The sequence below is a fragment of the Parus major genome, chromosome 2 (assembly GCF_001522545.3).
Source record: "Parus major isolate Abel chromosome 2, Parus_major1.1, whole genome shotgun sequence".
Classification (NCBI taxonomy): domain Eukaryota; kingdom Metazoa; phylum Chordata; class Aves; order Passeriformes; family Paridae; genus Parus; species Parus major.
Genome location: NC_031769.1, coordinates 142,988,037 through 143,007,009, shown reverse-complemented (window position 1 = coordinate 143,007,009; position 18,973 = coordinate 142,988,037). Strand labels below are relative to the sequence as shown.

Below are 18,973 nucleotides of genomic sequence, written 5' to 3'. Positions count from 1 at the left end.
CAAACAAACCCACAGGTACAGCAATTTAGTCCAAATGTTTGTTTAAGCCAGTATTTGGTCTGAGTGCGATCACACGCTGTAGTGCAAACACATCATAAGGATTCTGAATGCTTTTCAGCCTGAAACTATTTGCAACTCACAGAACTTCTACAGCTGCAGATGGTTCCTGTGCTTCTAATGCTTCTCAATCACACCTGTTTCTGTGAGTTTTTACTGTGACCCCTTAGGACTACATGAAAATTTTCATGGGACTGCAAAACTTCAGGTGATCTCACCTGTAGACAACATCACATAGGCAAAGCTCCCCATTTTCACCCCGAACATTGGCTCTGGGATGTGCAGAGATCCCTGTGTACAGTGCTAGAGAGGGTCTACCAAAACATCTGAGTTAAATGACTAATTAAGTCAGTGATTCAAATCATTGATTGTGCAGGACTATCAAACTCAGGCCAAAGAACTGGGGGAACCACTCAGACTACCCAAAATCTTTACATTCAAGCCTAAATTAGATGATGACACCTACAAGTAGAAGATGTGATTGAGGAACTTCACAACCCTGCAGCAGTACCTTTTCTTACCTATGCTCCTTCTCTAGCCCATAAGAATACATTTTTTTTCCACCCAAAATCCAGGTGTACAAACTCAAGTAAGCCTGACCACTTAGAGGTCCTTATAGTTTAATATTTAACCAGGAGCCCAGCCTTAGTTTGCACAGCACACAATAACCAGCTACGTTTGCAGCGTGCAAGACTCAAGATCATGACATACTTCATCAGGACAACACACAAGCAGCACAAAGACCAGTCACCCTTGGACAGGCAGATGAAAAGGACAAGTGTACTTACCAAATATATTGGCTGTTGCTATGCTAATAAAGCAACAGAGGGTGCAAAATGGGATGGAGCCCATTTTGCAATGGGAGAGCCCCATCCCCTTCTGTCCCTGAGGCAGCTCTGTGCACCCCACAGAGCCTTTGCTGCCCTTTTATAGCACCCATCATGGGGATGGGTTCACTTCTGTGCTGCTGGCTGGGCACAGAATTGGCTGAGTGACGCACATGATGCTTCTGAGCAAACTGCAAGAGGTCTCTTCAGCTGGAACTGCCCTCCTGGCTCCCCTCAGCCAGCTCTCATCCCTGCTCCAGGGAGCACAACTGAGCCGAGTGGCAGCAGGCACAGTGGGTGGCAGGGGGGCTCAGTTATTCCAATAACTAAATGGAACATATTGGCATGACTGGGCAGAGCTTTGGCTCTCACCTGCCCTGGCTCTGTACTCCCTAGTGGAATTGCACATTTTTGTATTCCCAGAGAGCTGAGCCTGCTGAGGGACAGACCAGAGTGAGACTTCTGGGTGCTGCATATTAGGAGTGAATATAGCTCATAATGTGGTTATTTACTAAGAGAAAAACAGGATGGATGCACCTCACTGGCTAAAGTGAATTGAGAATCAGAGTCAATTGTATTCCATCTTTTGCTTTCACTCCCACTTGCACCATGGACTTTAACACAGCCAAGTACCTGACAGGCACAGCTTCACTTCATATCCTTCATCCTCCACCTGTAACATCAGTATGACCATGAAGCTTCTTAAGTTAAGCTTTTTGGTACTAATTACATGCAAGATCCTCAACACAAAACATATGAGAAATATTATTTCCTTGGTTCCAGAATTTCACTTGTTAATTGGCCACTTCTTGTACTTGCACCAGGAATTATGAGAACTCACCATCACTTGTACAAAGATAATTGGATAAATACGCCCCAAATAATTACTTAAATAATAACAAGACATGTTTGAAGCTGGATTTAACCTGATTTCAAGAAAAAGTGAGAGCAGCACTCTTGTTTGTGATTCATGGGTACTAGACAGCCTAGAAACTCTGCAGATACTCTCCCACAGACTAAGAACATGATAGCAGTGTTCCAAACATCCTCCTGTGCTGGCTGTAGACCACTGCCATGCCATGGTGTTTGATGGATATGGTAAATATGATCTCCAAGAGCAGCACAAGCTTGCCTTAGCACATTACTAGGCTTTTAAAAATGAGTGGGACTATATTTGGAATTTGCTTTCAAGCAACTGAACTTGAGCAAAGTCAACCACCTACAGAAAGATCAAGTTGGAAAAAAATTAAGAACACATCCAGCATAGATGATAGACCAAAAAAAGGCAACCTTTAGAGGCATAAAGATGGCAAATCCTGTAATGTCCCTGATCAAGCAGACACAGAGACTGAATTTCTGGATTAGCATAGGATTTGTAGGGAAATATCCACGCAGAACAAAAGAATCCAACTGAATAACCAGTAATTAGTTGGCTAAACTGTGGCTAAATCAGGAAAGTTTGACCATAACATGTATTTCTGACCCAAGGACGCTTCAAGGCTCTCAGGTTTGTGTCTAAGCCTTGCAAAATGGGGCAGACACAGGAGGGCAACAAGAGAGAGTCCAGTGCTGCAGACAGGTTCTGCAGGGGCAGCAGGCTCAGTTTGCAGGCACTGTGATGTCTCCAAGCCAGTGGAAACATCTCCAGAGTTGGGGGTCTGTGGGTGATACTGATTTAGTCCAATTTTCTAAAGTTATTTGAAAAGTATAATTCAGGTTCCTTGCACAGCAAATGGGGAGAGGAGTTTATTAGGGTCACTACTCACTTTCCTTCTTTATTCTTTGCTATAAAAGGCTGATAATGGAGTAAGGCAGACAGGAAAGTGTGAAGTATCAGTGGGCTATTATTATCAGAAAGAAGTACAAACTCACAATATCTACATATTGCTGATTCCCAAGATGTTTATTTCTTTCAGAAACACTCAAAAAAACAACCTATGAACTACTCAAGTTGGGAAGAATAGCCAAGTCTTAAAAGTCTCTTAAAAAACTGAGAAAAGGAATTTTGGCAGTTGGCATCACTCAAACCACTTCTAGATGTGCGTCAAACCAAGGTGGATATCTTGGTACATGCACATTCAAGGGGATGCAAGAGCCTGTGGATTAAAAAGGGAAAAAAGTTGTTTACAAAGCAATGTGTGGAATTCACATTCATCAGAGTAAAAGAGGCACTTGGCTACCTATGGCTGGTCAAATACAAAGTAAGAAAACCTTCAGTGAAGGGACAGTGGTATTGACCTCTATTTTTAGCACCTGAGAAAAGATGGAGCAACATCTTAAATTAGCTCACCAATGAAGAGTAGAAAAGAAGTAGAAAAGGTCCCTGTGGCTAATACAGCCTTAAAACTATGAAGTCTTCAAAATCATTGCTCTAGTGCTGGAAATGAGGGTTTTGTTTTGTTGTACCTACCAGCAAAAGCTACTCAATCTATACTACAAATTACAGTTGCTGGGGGAAAGATAAAGGTCAGTAAGATGAGACACTGAAATCACAAACCTCAAAGAAGAAGATATTTATTCATTGTTCCAGTTTTGCATACACTTTCTTAGCAGAAGAGACAGTTTGTGCAACTGCAATTTTACATATTGAAAGGCCCAGGGATAAATGATTCCTGTATAGAAATACACAGACATCTGTATCCACAGGAAAATTACTCTTACCCAAATAAAATTTGAGCCTGAGAAGTCAACCTAAGTTTTAAAAAAAAAACAACTGGAGGGAGCTTCCTAGATGAGACAGCAAATTGGAAGCAAAAAATTTAAGAACTGAAAACATTTTGAAATGATGCTTACATCAATCAGTTTGTTCATTTCAAACAAGAAATTGTTTTCCTGTGTTAAATAAAGCATCAGTGTTGGACAATCCTGTCATACATGTTAAGAAAGCTACATAAAAAAAGTTAACACCATTTGTTACACTTACAGATAGAGAACTAAGGTTTACATTCAGCACATTTCTTTCCAAGACTTTTTGAAGCACTTACTCTATTGTCTCTGATTAAGACCTCATGTGATGCAAAAATCAAAAGACGACAAGATGACAGCCCCAGATAATACACTTCTCAGTGTATTCTCTTTATACATGACACCCTCTTCAAATTGAAAGAATAATAGGGAAATTTCAGTTATTTCCATGCTAAACTTGGCTAGATCAGAAGAGTGGGCACAGGACTTGTCAAATTTTAAATAATAATTTACCACTTGGAAAAGTGCCTTTGGTGACAGAAGAACCTAAAGAAACCCATGTAAGAATATTTGAATTTGCATTTATCCCTGCAGATATTGACCATTTTAGACAAATAAAATGGCCTTTTTTTCTTACTTATTCATTGAAAATAACAGTTTCCCTCTATCCAATAGTACCACAGTGATTCCAGCTAGAAAAATAGGCATTTTATTCTCACAACACCTGGGATGCAGATTGGTTTGAAACCCCAAACAGGAGCAAGGTCTGCAGCCACAGTGACACACGGGATTTGCAACTTGATTCAAAATTTGACAGAAAAAAAAAGCTGAGGCAGTGAGAAAAGTCACCACAAGTCACACAAGGACAGCAACAGGATGCCAAACTCTTGGTGTTGATGGGACAAAACTGCTTTGGGTCTTTTCAATAATGCAGTATTTAACCTTCTCTGAACTAAAGGCAATGGTGAAGAGCCAGTGGAGTCAGAAAGGAAGTTCAAGGACAAAAAAGCTCCTGCCACACAACAAAGCTGTGAATTCCATAAGCCACCAATGAAAAAGATGGATTAAACCTGAGGAGTCCATCTCTGTCAAGTGACAGATAAAACTAATGGACCTAAAAATTTTGGTAAAGGAACCCTTGGTTTGCCAGAAGTAAAAGACACATTCACAAAAAAGTCAATTTGTGCAGATATTTCATAGTATGTTTGTACAGATCTGACGTCCTACTTCTATTTCTGCTGCAGACAAGACTCTGGGCTGGCCAGACAGTTGGTCTGACTTGGAAAACCTCTTCTTCAGGAAGTCTGCTAATTAAAAAAAATGTTTCAGTGTGTTGCTCCAAGATCTCAGTCTGTTCTTCTATCTAATGCTTGAGAGCCTACTTTGAGACTGCCCCTTCAACAACTATTAACATTTCAGAATTAAAATTTTTAAGTTCATTGCATTTACTATCATATTGACTTTTTCTGTGAATAAAACAATTTTTTCTATGTCAGTAACTTACTGAGATTCTGTCTAATTTCATTCATCTGCTACTTATCATTTGTGCTCTTGTCCACAGGATGTCTAAGAGAAGAACTTCCTTAGAATTGCTAGCTTATTTGTTTTCTACCACAGTAGTGTCTTGAACAACTTGTGGATGATATTAAAATAAATTACTAAAAGCAAATTAAAGTTACTTTGTAATGATATTGTACAAAGGCACATGTCTGCACACAAGAGGAGATGCCATCACTGTGAATATACTGTTGAAAGACATTAATTGTAAAGAATAAAGTGCATTGCAAAACTCAAACCCTGAAATTGTTAAAACATTAAAACAGTTCAGAAACAGAAATATCTTCTAATTACTTTGCCACATACATTAATTTAGTACTGTAAATAATTTACTGATTGTATAATTTGCCTACAGGCTAAAATACAACTGAAAATTACCCCAAGCCTCGCAATGTAGAAAAGTGAGTATCAATGACTGCACATAACCTAAGGACTACAGGCTAAACACACAACTGAAGATTCCCTAATGCTTTAAAACATATGCACTCATTAGCTCACCAGAAGAGAAGTCCATGGAAAGGGAGCCCAGGCACATAACAATCTCAACAGACCTTTATTGTGAGTATTAGAATGCAGTCAACATTATTGCTATTATAAAAAACAAATCACAGAAGGAAGTATTTTGCTTCTCTCATAGAAGATTTAATCATAGTGCAGTGCTGCCTCTCTCAGAGTGTTTAGTGACAATACACTGATGCACATGGCTACAGCTGAACACAGGAGGCTTGGCCAGTTTTCAGGAAAGGAAGACAGCTGTTTGAAGCAAACAGCAATTGAACTAGCTTTAGTTATCCAGCCCACAGAGTAAGGGAAGGGAATTTCTGTCCTGAATGATTTTTCATGCTAGTTCATTTTCTCCACGTGGTCTCCAATTTTTCATTTGGATTGTTCAGACTGGTGCAGAATGGCTGCCAAATGCACAATCTGCACTCGATGCAGTGTATTTTCACCATTGTTACATGCTCTGTATTTGTTTTCCATATACAAACATATACACATAGTGTATAATATTTATTGCTAAAGACAGACCCCCACACCCAGTGCCCAGGACATAACAAATTATAATAGAAACCATTACTGAAGCATTTCAAACAGCCTCTGCAAAAACCTCACCTAAAGCCATATGCAATCAGTACAAGAGAAAAAAATTGTGAGCTAAAAAAAATGTGAGAATAGCAATGGGCATTTCAAAAGTGATTAAGCCTCTGACCTTAATAAGCACTCCAAAATTAAGGTGCATATACTGAAACATCTTTAAGCAGTAGAGCAAAAACCTGCAGTTCCAGTGTTCTAAACAATCCTGCTCACAAATGAATGGCATCATTGCACACACCCCCTTCACACACAGACCAGCACCTCCACAGAGCTACTAACAGGGCAAGGCAGCTGGGACAGCCTGACTGCTCTTTGGCTGTGAAGCCCCTGCCTGCAGAGTCCGGCCCATCCTTCTCTTGTTGATTTTTACACCAAGCTCCAGTTCAGTTCAGGATCTGTTTTGTGCCTTTTGAAGTTCCAGTGAAGAAAAATTATTACAGCTTCCCTTTAAATGCAAGGGAAAAATAATGTGGTTTACAACATCAAATACTTTTACAATTTTACTGTAATGTTTGAATGACTCCTTTGCATCCCAACCCTCAGTTTGGTAAGGAGTGCTGGAGCCCAACAGTGCCAGAGGGGTTTTGCTGTAACATTAATTCAGGTCTAGTTAAGTTAGAAGCCAGATGGGAGTAGAGGAAGATCACCAATTGCGTAAGACAGAAGAGGCTTACTTAAGAAAGGCATCAAAAACACCTGGAGATTTTGATTATGGTGCACACACTCCAATTGTACACAAGTCCCAGAATGCTCTGGAGGCTGTGGATAGAAGAGTCAAAGAGGCCTTTCCCCATGACTCCTTCCCACAGCAGCCAGGAGGAACTGGGCATGAGAACAGAGGAGTGACACCCTCCAGGTACCTCAGAAGCCAGAGTGCAGAAAGCTGCAGAACGAAAGGAGAAAACAGATGCAAGCTGCAAAATGAACAGATGAGCACATGTAGAAGCTCAGAGACAAAATTAAGAGAGAAAAGTGGCTGTCAGCCATACAAGATTACTGCATCCATGGAAGAACAGTTTCAATTCTTTGCTACCCAGCAAATACAGGAAATCTATCAGAAAATTGCAACCCATCTTCTTTGTCTATTTGAAAGAAAACAACAGGCTTCTACCACTGTAAACCACTCCACAGCTGAACAAAGATCTATGCATGTAAGGCCAGAGTATATAAAATATGGGCACTATTCGACCTACAGCTACCCAAGAAAAGGGTTAACAGGAAGCATCTTCCAACCCATTCCCTGCAATATGACCTGAACATGTCCATTTTGTAACCAGAACGTGGCAGCCCCATCGTATCACACCAGGCCACAGCACCAACACTACATTTCATTTATGACTGCAGAACTGCTGCCCTGCCTTCACTGCAACTGAAACACAGAACTCCTGATGTAGATGCCTTCGGTATGGTCACAAGTAGGAGCAGGCTTTGAAATTAAATCACCCTGATACCTCCATTAAAAAAAACAAACAAACAAACCCCCAACTAAACCTCAGACAAAAAGCTGGGCATTCAAAGGCTCCAATGCCATTTAAATTGCCATTTAGCTCTGTGAAATCACAAGAGACTTCTGTAAAATGGTGTTTCCCTTTTGACTATTACTCTTTAGAACTCCTATTCATTGAAAGAATGCTGCAAATTTAAACATTTTGCCTTTCTGTACACACGTATCAAACAGTCTTTACATTGTCTTTTACTGTTTTTTCCTCAGAGAGGGTCTGTCCTCTCCATCAAACAATGCAGCCACAATTCACACCCAAATAAATGATGTTGCAAATAGACTGACTGTACATCCCTGGCTTATTTAGAGAGGAAGCAGGAAGACAGATGGAAAATTATGCTTACAGGAATAAGATTCTCTCGATAAGGCCAGCTAGGAGGAAATTCTGGTAAGAGCCAGATCACACTGGGGTTGGCTGGCACACGAGCAAAGCAATCAAGTCTAGGTTACATTCTGTGCAAAACACTTAGCATTTTTATGGCACTTGACTCGTGTTTAAAAGAAAGACCTCAAAAGCATCCCAAACCTTTGAAAACTTGAGATACTAGGGTCAAAAACTAACGTCCACATATTACAGACCAGCACCACGACTTGAGAAAGCAAACTCAGACAAGTTTGTGAAACATTCAAGCAGTACACGATGTATCATACATAGCACGGTCCGTACGGACACCGAGATTGTATTTCTTAGAAGATATGAATGCTTGCAGGAATTTTTATAATACATGACTACACAATGAACAGAAAAAAAATACTGAACAGATTGTTTTTGTAAGCACAGTCCATCCTGAATAAGGCAGGATCTCGAAGGGAAAAATTACATATTCATGTAAATTAAGAGGCCATTATACATACAAATAGAAGACACATTAAAGCTGCAAGGGCAACTTCAACTTTGACCTTAGGATTTCCTTATCAGGATACCATTCCTCCATCTCTGTAGTAAGAATAAAACCTCTGTCCTCTCCACTAACTTTTCAAGTCCACCTTCACCTTCAGTAACATTTACAATTATATTACATCACACACATGCACACACATTGCATAATATTGCTACAGTGTATGCTGTATAAATTCTGTAAATACACTCCACTTTGTTTCAAAGTAATTCATCTGGATTTATACTTCTCTTATACAGTACACACAGTACCACATTCAAGGATATGCAGCAAGTGAATAGTCTATAAAAACATCTCACATATCCAAAAGCAAGTAGGTCACTCAACTATTCATGTTTGAAGCAGTTATTTAAGCATCAACTATATAACACAGAGTATTTATTAACAGTTGCTATAAGATGTCAACATCTCCACAGCTCTAATGTTCTTTCTGCATTATGGAGTTGCCAACCATTCCATAATTCCATGTTATCACACAGCTCTGTGATGTGATACATCACAAGCTTGATGCGGGAAGACTTTAAATAGCAACTGCTCTGTAAGAGGGAAATTTTGCTTTGGCCATCAGGAGTGATAACTCACTTCAGGTATGACAGACAGGGAGGAAAGGTCAGGATAGGTTTAATTTAGCAATGAACCAGCCACGCTGCCTTCTTTCTCAATAATGGTTTTATCATGAAAGTTCAATGCACTGGTTGCAAAGTCTTTCCCAGATAATCCATCTTTGGCACATTTTTCAGTTGTATGCATCCTTAAAAGGCATTCCAAGATTTTTTGATGGTCTGTACATAATAACAATCACTTCTTTTTTACATTTGTATGTAGATCAGGAAGAAAAGTGGAAAATGTAGAGTATGCAGAATAGTTTTAATAAACAGTTTTACATACAGTACCTTACATATAGAACAGTGTGTTTGCAAATTTAAATAATTTTTGAATGTACAGTGGCTTGTACTCATATCAAAAGGTAAATTCAAGTTTACTGTCTATCGGTTCTAAAATGCATTTATACAGATAACTAGAACTGATAAACAGACATGAGGCATAAAATGTTCAAGTATCTTAATGTCCTCAGTTAAATAGCCTCCTTTTAACAGTCATATTTTACAAATTTCAAAACCTGTACATACATTATTTTCAATTTTAGAAACTGCTTGTTAAAAGGTAATATGAACCACCAGTTCTTGTAGTCTATGGTAATAAAACTAGACATGTGTAGGTAGAAATGTGTTATGGTATGTATATATGTACATGTAGCTATACACATATACATACACACACAGACACAGATGTAGCACTGGGTACAGCGGCAACTTATCAGCACAGGGAAAGTCCTGGGCTCAAAATCCAGCAAGAGCTAACAGAGCAAGTAGGTTGCCTTTGGTTTCATGACATTTCATTCACTGAAGCTGAAAAATTTTATAAAAACAACTTGGATAAGGTATCTTGTGATTTTTTTCTCTAATGGTATTTAGAATTTCCACAGTCACAGTTTTGCTGCTCTTGTCGTTCCCCATCCCCAGTGAGGATGGTGACATTTTCAGAGGGCCGACATCAGAACAGAGCTACCCAGGACAAAAATTGTACCTTGATTCCTGAACACTGCTAGAGAACATAAAAAAATATAAACTAGATACAATTTTGGATGGACTGCTGGCACCGAGTAGGACTTTGGAAAAAACCTTCACCTAAGTCATAATCAAACTCTCATCCCAGTGATTTTAATATTATTTGGCACATCTGATCACTATTTTCACTTCTGTTTTAAAGGAGCCTAGGGGTGCTGTTCTAGGGATTTCTATTTAAAAAAATATTTTAAAAGGGAGACCATGACAAGTAATTTTTTTCAAAAATCAAAGCTAGTATGTTTGATTTCCTGAACATTCATATGAGAAAGGAATAATCTAAAAACCTTCCTTGTAGAGAAGATACAGCTCTCTCTGTATCTTTCACCAGCAAGATAAGAGGATTGTATTTTTAGTCAGCTGAATTGTGCTAATTTAGAAATGTTTGCCAAGGGTTCCAAAATAGTAGCATTGCTCTTCAAAGAGTTTTTGGTTTTTTTGTTTATTGAATTTTCTTGTATCTGGGGATTTACTTGTTTAACATGTTAAAATCCTGAGAAATTTACTTTTCTCAGTATATTATATATAATTTTGAAGCCTGGACATTGAATATTCATATTTTCAATAAAACAGATTCCTGACTCTAAACTTCCTCTCTTCTTTCTAAAGCTTCAGGCTATTAATGTAATCAGCAAAGAACCATATAAATGCTCAGCTTTTTGCTGTCTTCCTGTCAGTCTTGTGGCTAATAAGAAAATTCACTGTAAAGAACCTATTTTTACTTCTTTATTCTTCCTTTTGTCATACAGAGCAAAGTGTTGCTATTTGCTGTACTTTTCCCATGTCAATTAAGAGCTGTTTGATACGTCGCTTGAGCTGAGGCAATCTTGCCAGAGGATCTGGTGGTTCCAGTTCTCCAGTGAAATCAAGCCAGCTTTCTAAAACTACAGAAGGAAAAAGAAGAAGTTGATTAGAGTAAGTCTTTGAGAAACAGTTTCCATAAATATTAAACTGTTCTTTCTTACTTTGTCTTTCATAAAAAGGGAAAATACACTGAGCCTTATTCAACAGAAGAAATTTCATTACGGAAACACCAACTAATTCCGTATTTCTCTTGAACAATCCAATCTTCTGATTTGATTGTTGCTCTAAAAAGGTATCTGGGTGCAAATTTTACCCTTGGCTCACAATTTACCCTCTACACACAAAAAAGAAACTTCCATTCATGGTCTACTCTGACAGTTCTGGAACAGAAAATGCAACCCTTAGACACAAGGCTTGCTTCTGCCACTTTAACAGGCTCCTGTGGACAAGGTCCAGATTATAGAATGGTTTTCCAATCTTTAACAAATGTTTTCAAGGAGTTTCTCTGCTTGTAGAAACAGAGAAGGGAAAAGGTCAACCCTGTTAGTTTAGAAACACTGTCTAGGAAAAGCAGGGATACTGGAAGTAAAACTGCAAATAGAAATAAGACAACTTTGTTAAAAGATTAATTAAGGACTCCTAGGATTAGACTACAAGCTCCCTTAATTACTAGTTAGTATGACTGGCAAGTCATAGATACTTATATGTTACAATATTTTTGTACAATATAATTTCATTCAAGGTTTCTCATGAAGATTGATTTGTCTTAATGAAACCACTTGCTTATTACTAATAAAAAAACAGCTGAAGGCACAATAAACACCATTTTTATCTCTAAATACTGTCAATTACTAGAACAATCAGACAAAAATCAATCAAGGCATAGAAGACTCCATCAACTTTATGATTCATATCTGGACAAAGACTAGACAAGTCATCTAAGCTTTCTGAAGTCTGAGCCTGAGCTCAGGGGTTCTGAGTGCTTAATCTACTTTATTGGGCATTGAAAACTTGTGGAAGGGGGTGGGGAAATCAAGGATACAAGCTCTGCTTATAATTCTGGGACCCAAATTTGAACATTAGAATACTTAAAAGCCTGTTGTCAGTGCCTCAGATCACTTTGAACACATTAGTTATAAGAGATGTTGCTACAGGTACATTCATAAGCAATGTGACAATGCAGTTACCATCAACTTCTTTTTCAATCAGGTCCATTCTGCTGGTGACTTCATTCTGTACATTCTCTATATGGGTGAGGAGATTTAGCTGCCATTGAAGATGTGTGTCCACTTGTTCTTCTGAGCCTTTTCTTTCATTACAAACAAACACAGTGTTTCCTTCTGCAGAATTCTTCATAGGAGCAACAGAAAGAAAAAAATTGCCATTTAAGATTTTTTATTTGCTTTGTTTTAAATTCTGGTGTTGATATCAACATTTGAGTCACATGATATACTCTGCTGGCTTAGAATTTTTGTATACTGACAAAAAGCTTACTCAGAAAGCCACATACCATGCCACATCAATAGACTAAAACAAAATGCAGATTCCACATAAATAAGCATCTATACCTTTTGCTTCATTTTCCCAACACTGAAGTTTATCAGCTCAAATACTTTGTTCAATGCAGTAAGACAGACTGTACTTCTGTACCCCTTTTATATAAATAGTAACTTAAATTACAAAGTGCTGAACTGCATGGATCTACTGCCACCAAAAATGTGCAAAACCCTAACGTTTGTTTCCATGAAAAACTCTCTACAATGGAGAAGTATCTAAGATGTCAACAATCACTATTTTGCACAAATAAGCTGGACATCCTATTTCACAGAATCCCAGAATGGGTCAGGTTGGAAGGGACCACAGAGGATCACGAGGTCCAACCTGCCTGCTCAAGCAGGGTCATCCCAGAGCACATGGCACAGGATTGTGTCCAGGTGGTTCTGGAGTTATCTTCAGTGAGGGAGAGACTCCACACCCTCTCTGGGCAATCTGTTCTGTTTGCTGATTGAGACAAAAAACTTCTCTTCCTACCTCCTATGACCCCACCTATCTTCCAAGAACAAGTTTGGGGCAGAACTGAACTTGTTTGGGGACAGTTACAGTAACATGTGGAGTTACTCAAACATAGTATCTGAGGAAGATTAACTTCTTCAATAAAACTAGTACCTTCACTGCATGCCAGAGATAATAACACGAGTTCCTAATCTTTCTATAGCTGATGTTTCAGCTAAAGAGTGGAAGGAGATCATATTTAATGAGTTAAAAATGCTCAGCATCTCCAGTAATTAGCAGGATTAACAGCTTCCATTTTATATCCAGTATGATTTCATATCCAATGAAGTTCTTTAACTACTGAAGATTTTATTTTAAGGACTAGAATGCCAGATACATATGCTCACACTGTGTCAGTACATGTCAAATGCCACAGCAAGGAATAACTTTAAAACACTTCTCTGAAGAGCACAGCTAATTTTCCACACCACATAAGAAAAAAATGGTGTTAGGTCTATTATTAAAATATTTTTCTCCAGTAAAGTATAGGAAGAGTGAGAAGAGTGAGAAGATAGGTAAGGAACAACATAGGAACTGATGGATTTTAAGCTTAAGCACTTAAGCAAAAAAATCCAAATTTCATTTTAAGACTTAAAATCAATTAAAAAATACCAGCCAAACAAATAAAACTCTGACTGACCTGTAGACAGCTTTATTAGCAACTCAGATGGGAAAAGCATTGTTAATATTCATAACGTTCACTAAAGGAGTTAAAATTATGTATCAGAGATAGATTTGAAAGGTATGAGAATTTTGATGCTTTTATGATATTTAAAATCCCTTCTCTGAAGAAATCAGGTTTGCTTGCACAGTGTTTTCAGTAATCAAACTGTTAGTAATCTTATGGAAAATATTCCCAATATAAACAAAATATCTATTCCTTACTATTTTCAGACCCTCTCTAATACCATAGGAATGCCACTTTTCCCTTGCTGTAAAAGGATCCAACTCCATAATTCTAAAACCAAAATTGTCTTTCAGCCTGTTTCAGTAAGTTACAGAAAATTTCAAAGGTAAGTAACTAAATATCTAAATAACATCATAGTTTCTTTGTTTGTTTGGGTTTTTTTGTTTGTTTGTTTTTTTCTTCATCTAATGACCTCTATATTCAATTGGCTCCTTGGAAAGAATCCATAAAATCCAATAGGTTCTCCTCTGAGAGCAGTGTAGGTAATCAGGAAGTGATGGCAGGAGAAGAGCTAAGGATACAGCTCGTGGACAAGAAATAACAGGATATCCAGGTGGGGAACACTTGTGCTTTCTGAAGCAAAACCAAGGAAACTAAATATAATTTTAAAGATAATGCATAGCCCAAAAGGGGACTTGATAACAGTTAATCCAAATACTGTTTGTAAGAGAAATGGAAGTATGTAACGGAACTGCAGATTAGGGTAAAACGAAATAGTATGGAAAACCAGAATATTAAAAGGCTCTGAACAATGCTAGAAAGGAAAATTCAAAGCTCCAACCAAACTTTGACAAGGAGAGAAGAAAAGGCATCTTTGAGAGAAGTCAGATCATTTAAAAATGGTCTTCCAATGTCAGTTTTAAGGTAAGTGCAAACATGTTCATGGAGAAACCAAGAAGAATTTTCCCATGCCTATCATGTATAGGCAGAAGGCCTTATTTTGGTATCCAAAAGGTGGCAGGTGATCAATGTGTCCCCAAAGGAAAGAACACTTAAACCAAGAAAAGATCTGTTTGGGACAGTGTCAAACAGAGGGCACCTAGCTTTTAAGATATATGCTTGAATCTCTGAAGAAAACATTAGTTTATTTAACTGCTCATGCATATTTTCCTTTAATTCTAAATATCTTTATACTATTTAAACTGTTAAACTACTGTTGGAAGGCAAGAGTATTTGACACTGCTGCATTTCTCCTTACTATAAACCCAAATACAGTTGTGCAATGTAGTAAATTTAGCATAGAAACATGTATTTTTAATTAGAATGAGCCAAAAATTCCCCATTCAGACTATACAGCTTACATGCCACATTTAGAACTAAAATTAAAAAGAAATAAGATGTATCATACTCATTTCTTCCACACCAGAAACTGTACTTCAAAAGGGGGATGAGTTGGACGATTTATCCTCATACAGCTGGTGTTGTAGAAAACAGAAAGGTTTGGTTCTCTTTGGTTTTTGCTCAGAGAACTGTTCACTAAAACCAGATTAACAAGTTTCAGACCTTTTCCACCAAATAATGGATTCAAACCATTAATGTCAAAATGAGATGTTTAAACAGCAAAATATAATCCTGACTAAAAATGTTTCATTAGAAGAAATATGCAATATAGAAGACTGAAAAGCAGTTGAACATGAGGAGAAATTAGTTGGTCAGTAAATCATTACTTGTGGATGGCATTCTGGGTAGCACTGCTATTAAAAAAAATAATACAATACAATAATAAACACTATTAAAAAAACCTTGGTATAACAAAACAACAAAAACCTCCTAACACATGCAGATAACCAAACTGAGAGAAAAAGAGAAACCTGTCCCATTTTCCTCACCTTATAAAAACCATGTAAGTTCTATTCCAAGACCCTGAATTTTACAAATAGGGTTTCCTTTGACTCAAAACATTAGATTCACAACAAATTTTTAGCATAGGCAATACCTTAAACTATACCTTTTATTTCATACACCAACTGAAATGAACATACTTCACCTGGAACTATTTCAGTGATCCAAGTTTGCTCCTAGTAATTTCTGCTGACTTATTTGATAAATATGTTGACTTACAGCAATAAACACTTCTAAATACCTATAGGTACTTCAGCTTTATCAGAACAAACATACTTTTCCAAATAAAATTTCCCAGATGAAGAATGATACTTACCTGCTCATTCATGCCACCATCTCTAAAAGAATATTGTAAACAGTTTTTATTCTCTGTGTGATATTCCTGATCTTCCTCAAAGCTACTTGTGTCTTCATCATCTGAGCTCATAGGGTCAGTGACTGCTTTGTAGTCATGGCTAAAACTCTGTGGTTTTTGGTAACTGTGCTCACTTGTGATATACGTTTCTTCCATCTTCTGGGGTATACTGGGTGGCTCTTTATGGTTTTGACTATGACACGTCCTTTCAGCTGGATTAACAGCATCCTGTAAAGTCACTAACTTTTTCTCGACCCCAACAGTTCTTTGTTCTTGTTCTTTTCTCATCCCTGAATAAGCCCAGAGATGAAGGTCTGGGTGATGCTTATTTCTGCAATGAAGAGGAGGAAAAAAAGCAAGTTATGGATAACACTACTTTTAAGCATTCAATTCTCCTAGATCTTAGCTACTGATAAGCATGATTATCAAACATGAAGTATTCTTAGGTCATTCACCAATTTAAGATAAATCTAGAATGTCCCTTTAACACAAAATTTACAAAAAAATTCACCAATAATCCCACTAGACCAGACCTGCTTGTGTGCTGAACACCTAGCTCCTGCTGAAGCTGAGGGTACTGCACATCTTGCACTTGAATTATTTAAAATATTATACAAGAAAGAAATCAACATCAGGGAAAAATGCATATAGAATAATGGTAGTCTCTTCTACTTGAATATATACAGCTGGAAAATAAACCCTGGAGTGATACATACTTCAGTATGCCAATCTTCAGCTGCAATCCATGCAGAATTTCAGTTACCCCATAAACATCTGCCAGTAGGTGATGTGTTGACACGATCTTTTTGGCATTAAGATGAGAGTAGTTCTCTTTCAAAAATGATAATCCACACATGTGCCCGTTGTTTAGCCAGTCTTTGTCATAGAGATATTTGGCACTCCACCTCTGTCCTGGGGTAAGCAATAAGCAAATTGAGCCACACCAGAATTATATTTACAACTAGAGTGCTATAATTATGTGCTGTACTTGTCTAAATATCTAACATCCATGAAAGGATGACTCAAGATTTTGCTATTAATATGTAAGAAATTCATTTTTGTGGATTAAGAATAAAGTCTTAAAACTTATCAGAAAAAAAATAAGCCTGAAACCTCGATACCTTCTAAATAGCATTTGAAATTAAAATCTAATCAGCTTTAGAATCAAGCTATATGATGCTAAGATCTATGCTGTAACCAAAATAAAAAATAACCACCAAAAAAAAAGTTTACATTGGCATTTTATTTATCTAAGTACTGCAACTTACTATTTCTTTTTTAAAAAAAGAAAGCCTAAGTTACCAAGAGAAATGTTAGAGTGTGGATTTTATACGGACATATCCAAAACACCCAGTTTGTTTCTAAAAGACAAATGTCTTGCTTCAATACTGAAGTCAATATCTATTTATTAGAGGCCAGGAAAAGGCTTCAGGAAAAGCAGGTATTTCAAAGTTATCTGACAGCAGAGCTCTTACACTCCCCTTTGAGGTGCCTTTCATCAGACTTCTAGGGAGGGTATTGATGTATGTGGGCCTCCCTATTTAGCTAGAGCTTCTACAGTAGCTAAATAACTACTAAAAAACCCCAACAAATTTTAAAAAAAGCCCCATAACTAAATGAAACCAAAACACCCACCCAAAACTAAAAATGCATAATGCTAATTATTGCAATGTCATTGTTTACAACAAGGCACCCAGACAGACTGATGGCAATATCTTACACTCGATTTCAAATCATACTATCATAGACAGAACAAAGAACAGGTTGATGGAAGCCCTTCATACCTTTCAGGAGAATACCCTGTCTATCTCCTTTTTGCCCATTATCCCAATACACTTTAAAATACTGACATTGAGAATGACTTTTTTCTCCTGACATAGAAAGAAAAGAAGTAATGGTTAGGAAGGGAGAGAAGATAAAAATTAGGGACACAGACTCTGCATAGCAGGGGAAAACGAAGTACCTAATACAGTGCAGGGAAAGAGCACAAGACAAATTAGCTGGGTTTAGTAAGAAAAGCTGGGCTGCTCAAAGAGACACCACACAGAACTATCAAACAAGACTCTCTACCACCAGTTTTGATTCACACTGGGGCATATGGAAAAAGCTCTATTTTTCTAATATGTCATCTCAAAAATAGCTAATAAAAACTCTGCAAACAATTTACATATTTCACTTTTTAGATTTAGAATGGAAGTAAATTTGAGGTTGTAATCTCACTGCCCTTTTGAAACAGCTGGAGTGCTGGATATTTCACCAGAAGACAGCTATGTGCATTTGTATCAATTGTCAGAAGAAAACACAAAAAACTTACTTCCCAATTTTTTTGTTTTGCTCCAAATAACTATTAAGAAAAACGTGTTTATCACAGAATAATTTTTAAATCAACATCTTCCTAATCAAATGCATTCAGTTGGAAAGTAAATAGTTTTCCTAGTTCTTACAAATTTGACCTATCTGAAGTTCAATATGCTGTTTGTGCACTATTGTTTAATATAAGATGTGCTAGATTTTCCCATATTTTAAATATTCATTTCTACACTTTTACACAGTTCTGGGCAAACATAAACATTATAAAATTGCAATTACTATGAAATGCCATTCACAGCATGTTTGAGTGTACTGCGGTACTGAGTCCTTTTCCTCTAAGAAATTATTTAAATTAACAAATGTGTAAATTAACAAGTATTGGCAGAATAGATCCCTGAACAAAAATTACTTCTTTAGAAAGGCTTTTCAGACTACACTGACAAGTTTGGGGAGAATTAAGTTCCAACAAGTAAAACTATGGTAACTAAGCTCATGGATAAGATTTAGCATAGGTGACCATGATGTTACTAACAAAGAAGTTTCTGCTCAGAGCCAAAGTTAGAATCACTTGCCCCAAAGAAGTGTCACACGTAACACAAAACAGACAAAGCTTGAACAATTTAAGAAAATTCGTAACATCTCTGCTCAAAAATCCCAAGCAAGGCTGCAGATAAAG

The 18,973-nt window shown here is 37.4% G+C and overlaps 2 protein-coding genes across 4 annotated transcripts in view; both read right to left on the bottom strand.

Annotated features, from left to right (window-relative positions):
* The window catches only part of TG (thyroglobulin), a 145,106-nt gene extending 144,797 nt beyond the window's left edge, over positions 1–309 (bottom strand). The window contains exon 1 of the mRNA XM_015652915.1: positions 276–309. Within this exon, the coding sequence (XP_015508401.1) occupies positions 276–309 (34 nt within the window). The remainder of the gene's footprint in view (positions 1–275) is intronic.
* Positions 310–3,382: 3,073 nt separating this feature from the next.
* The window catches only part of PHF20L1 (PHD finger protein 20 like 1), a 59,409-nt gene continuing 43,818 nt past the window's right edge, over positions 3,383–18,973 (bottom strand). For all 3 annotated transcript variants that reach the window (XM_033512457.1, XM_033512458.1, XM_015618068.2), the window contains 4 exons: positions 16,704–16,899; positions 15,949–16,318; positions 12,238–12,400; positions 3,383–11,130 (listed from right to left, as the gene is read on the bottom strand). In XM_033512457.1, the coding sequence (XP_033368348.1) occupies positions 10,988–11,130; positions 12,238–12,400; positions 15,949–16,318; positions 16,704–16,899 (872 nt within the window). In that variant the 3' untranslated portion in view covers positions 3,383–10,987. The remainder of the gene's footprint in view (positions 11,131–12,237; positions 12,401–15,948; positions 16,319–16,703; positions 16,900–18,973) is intronic.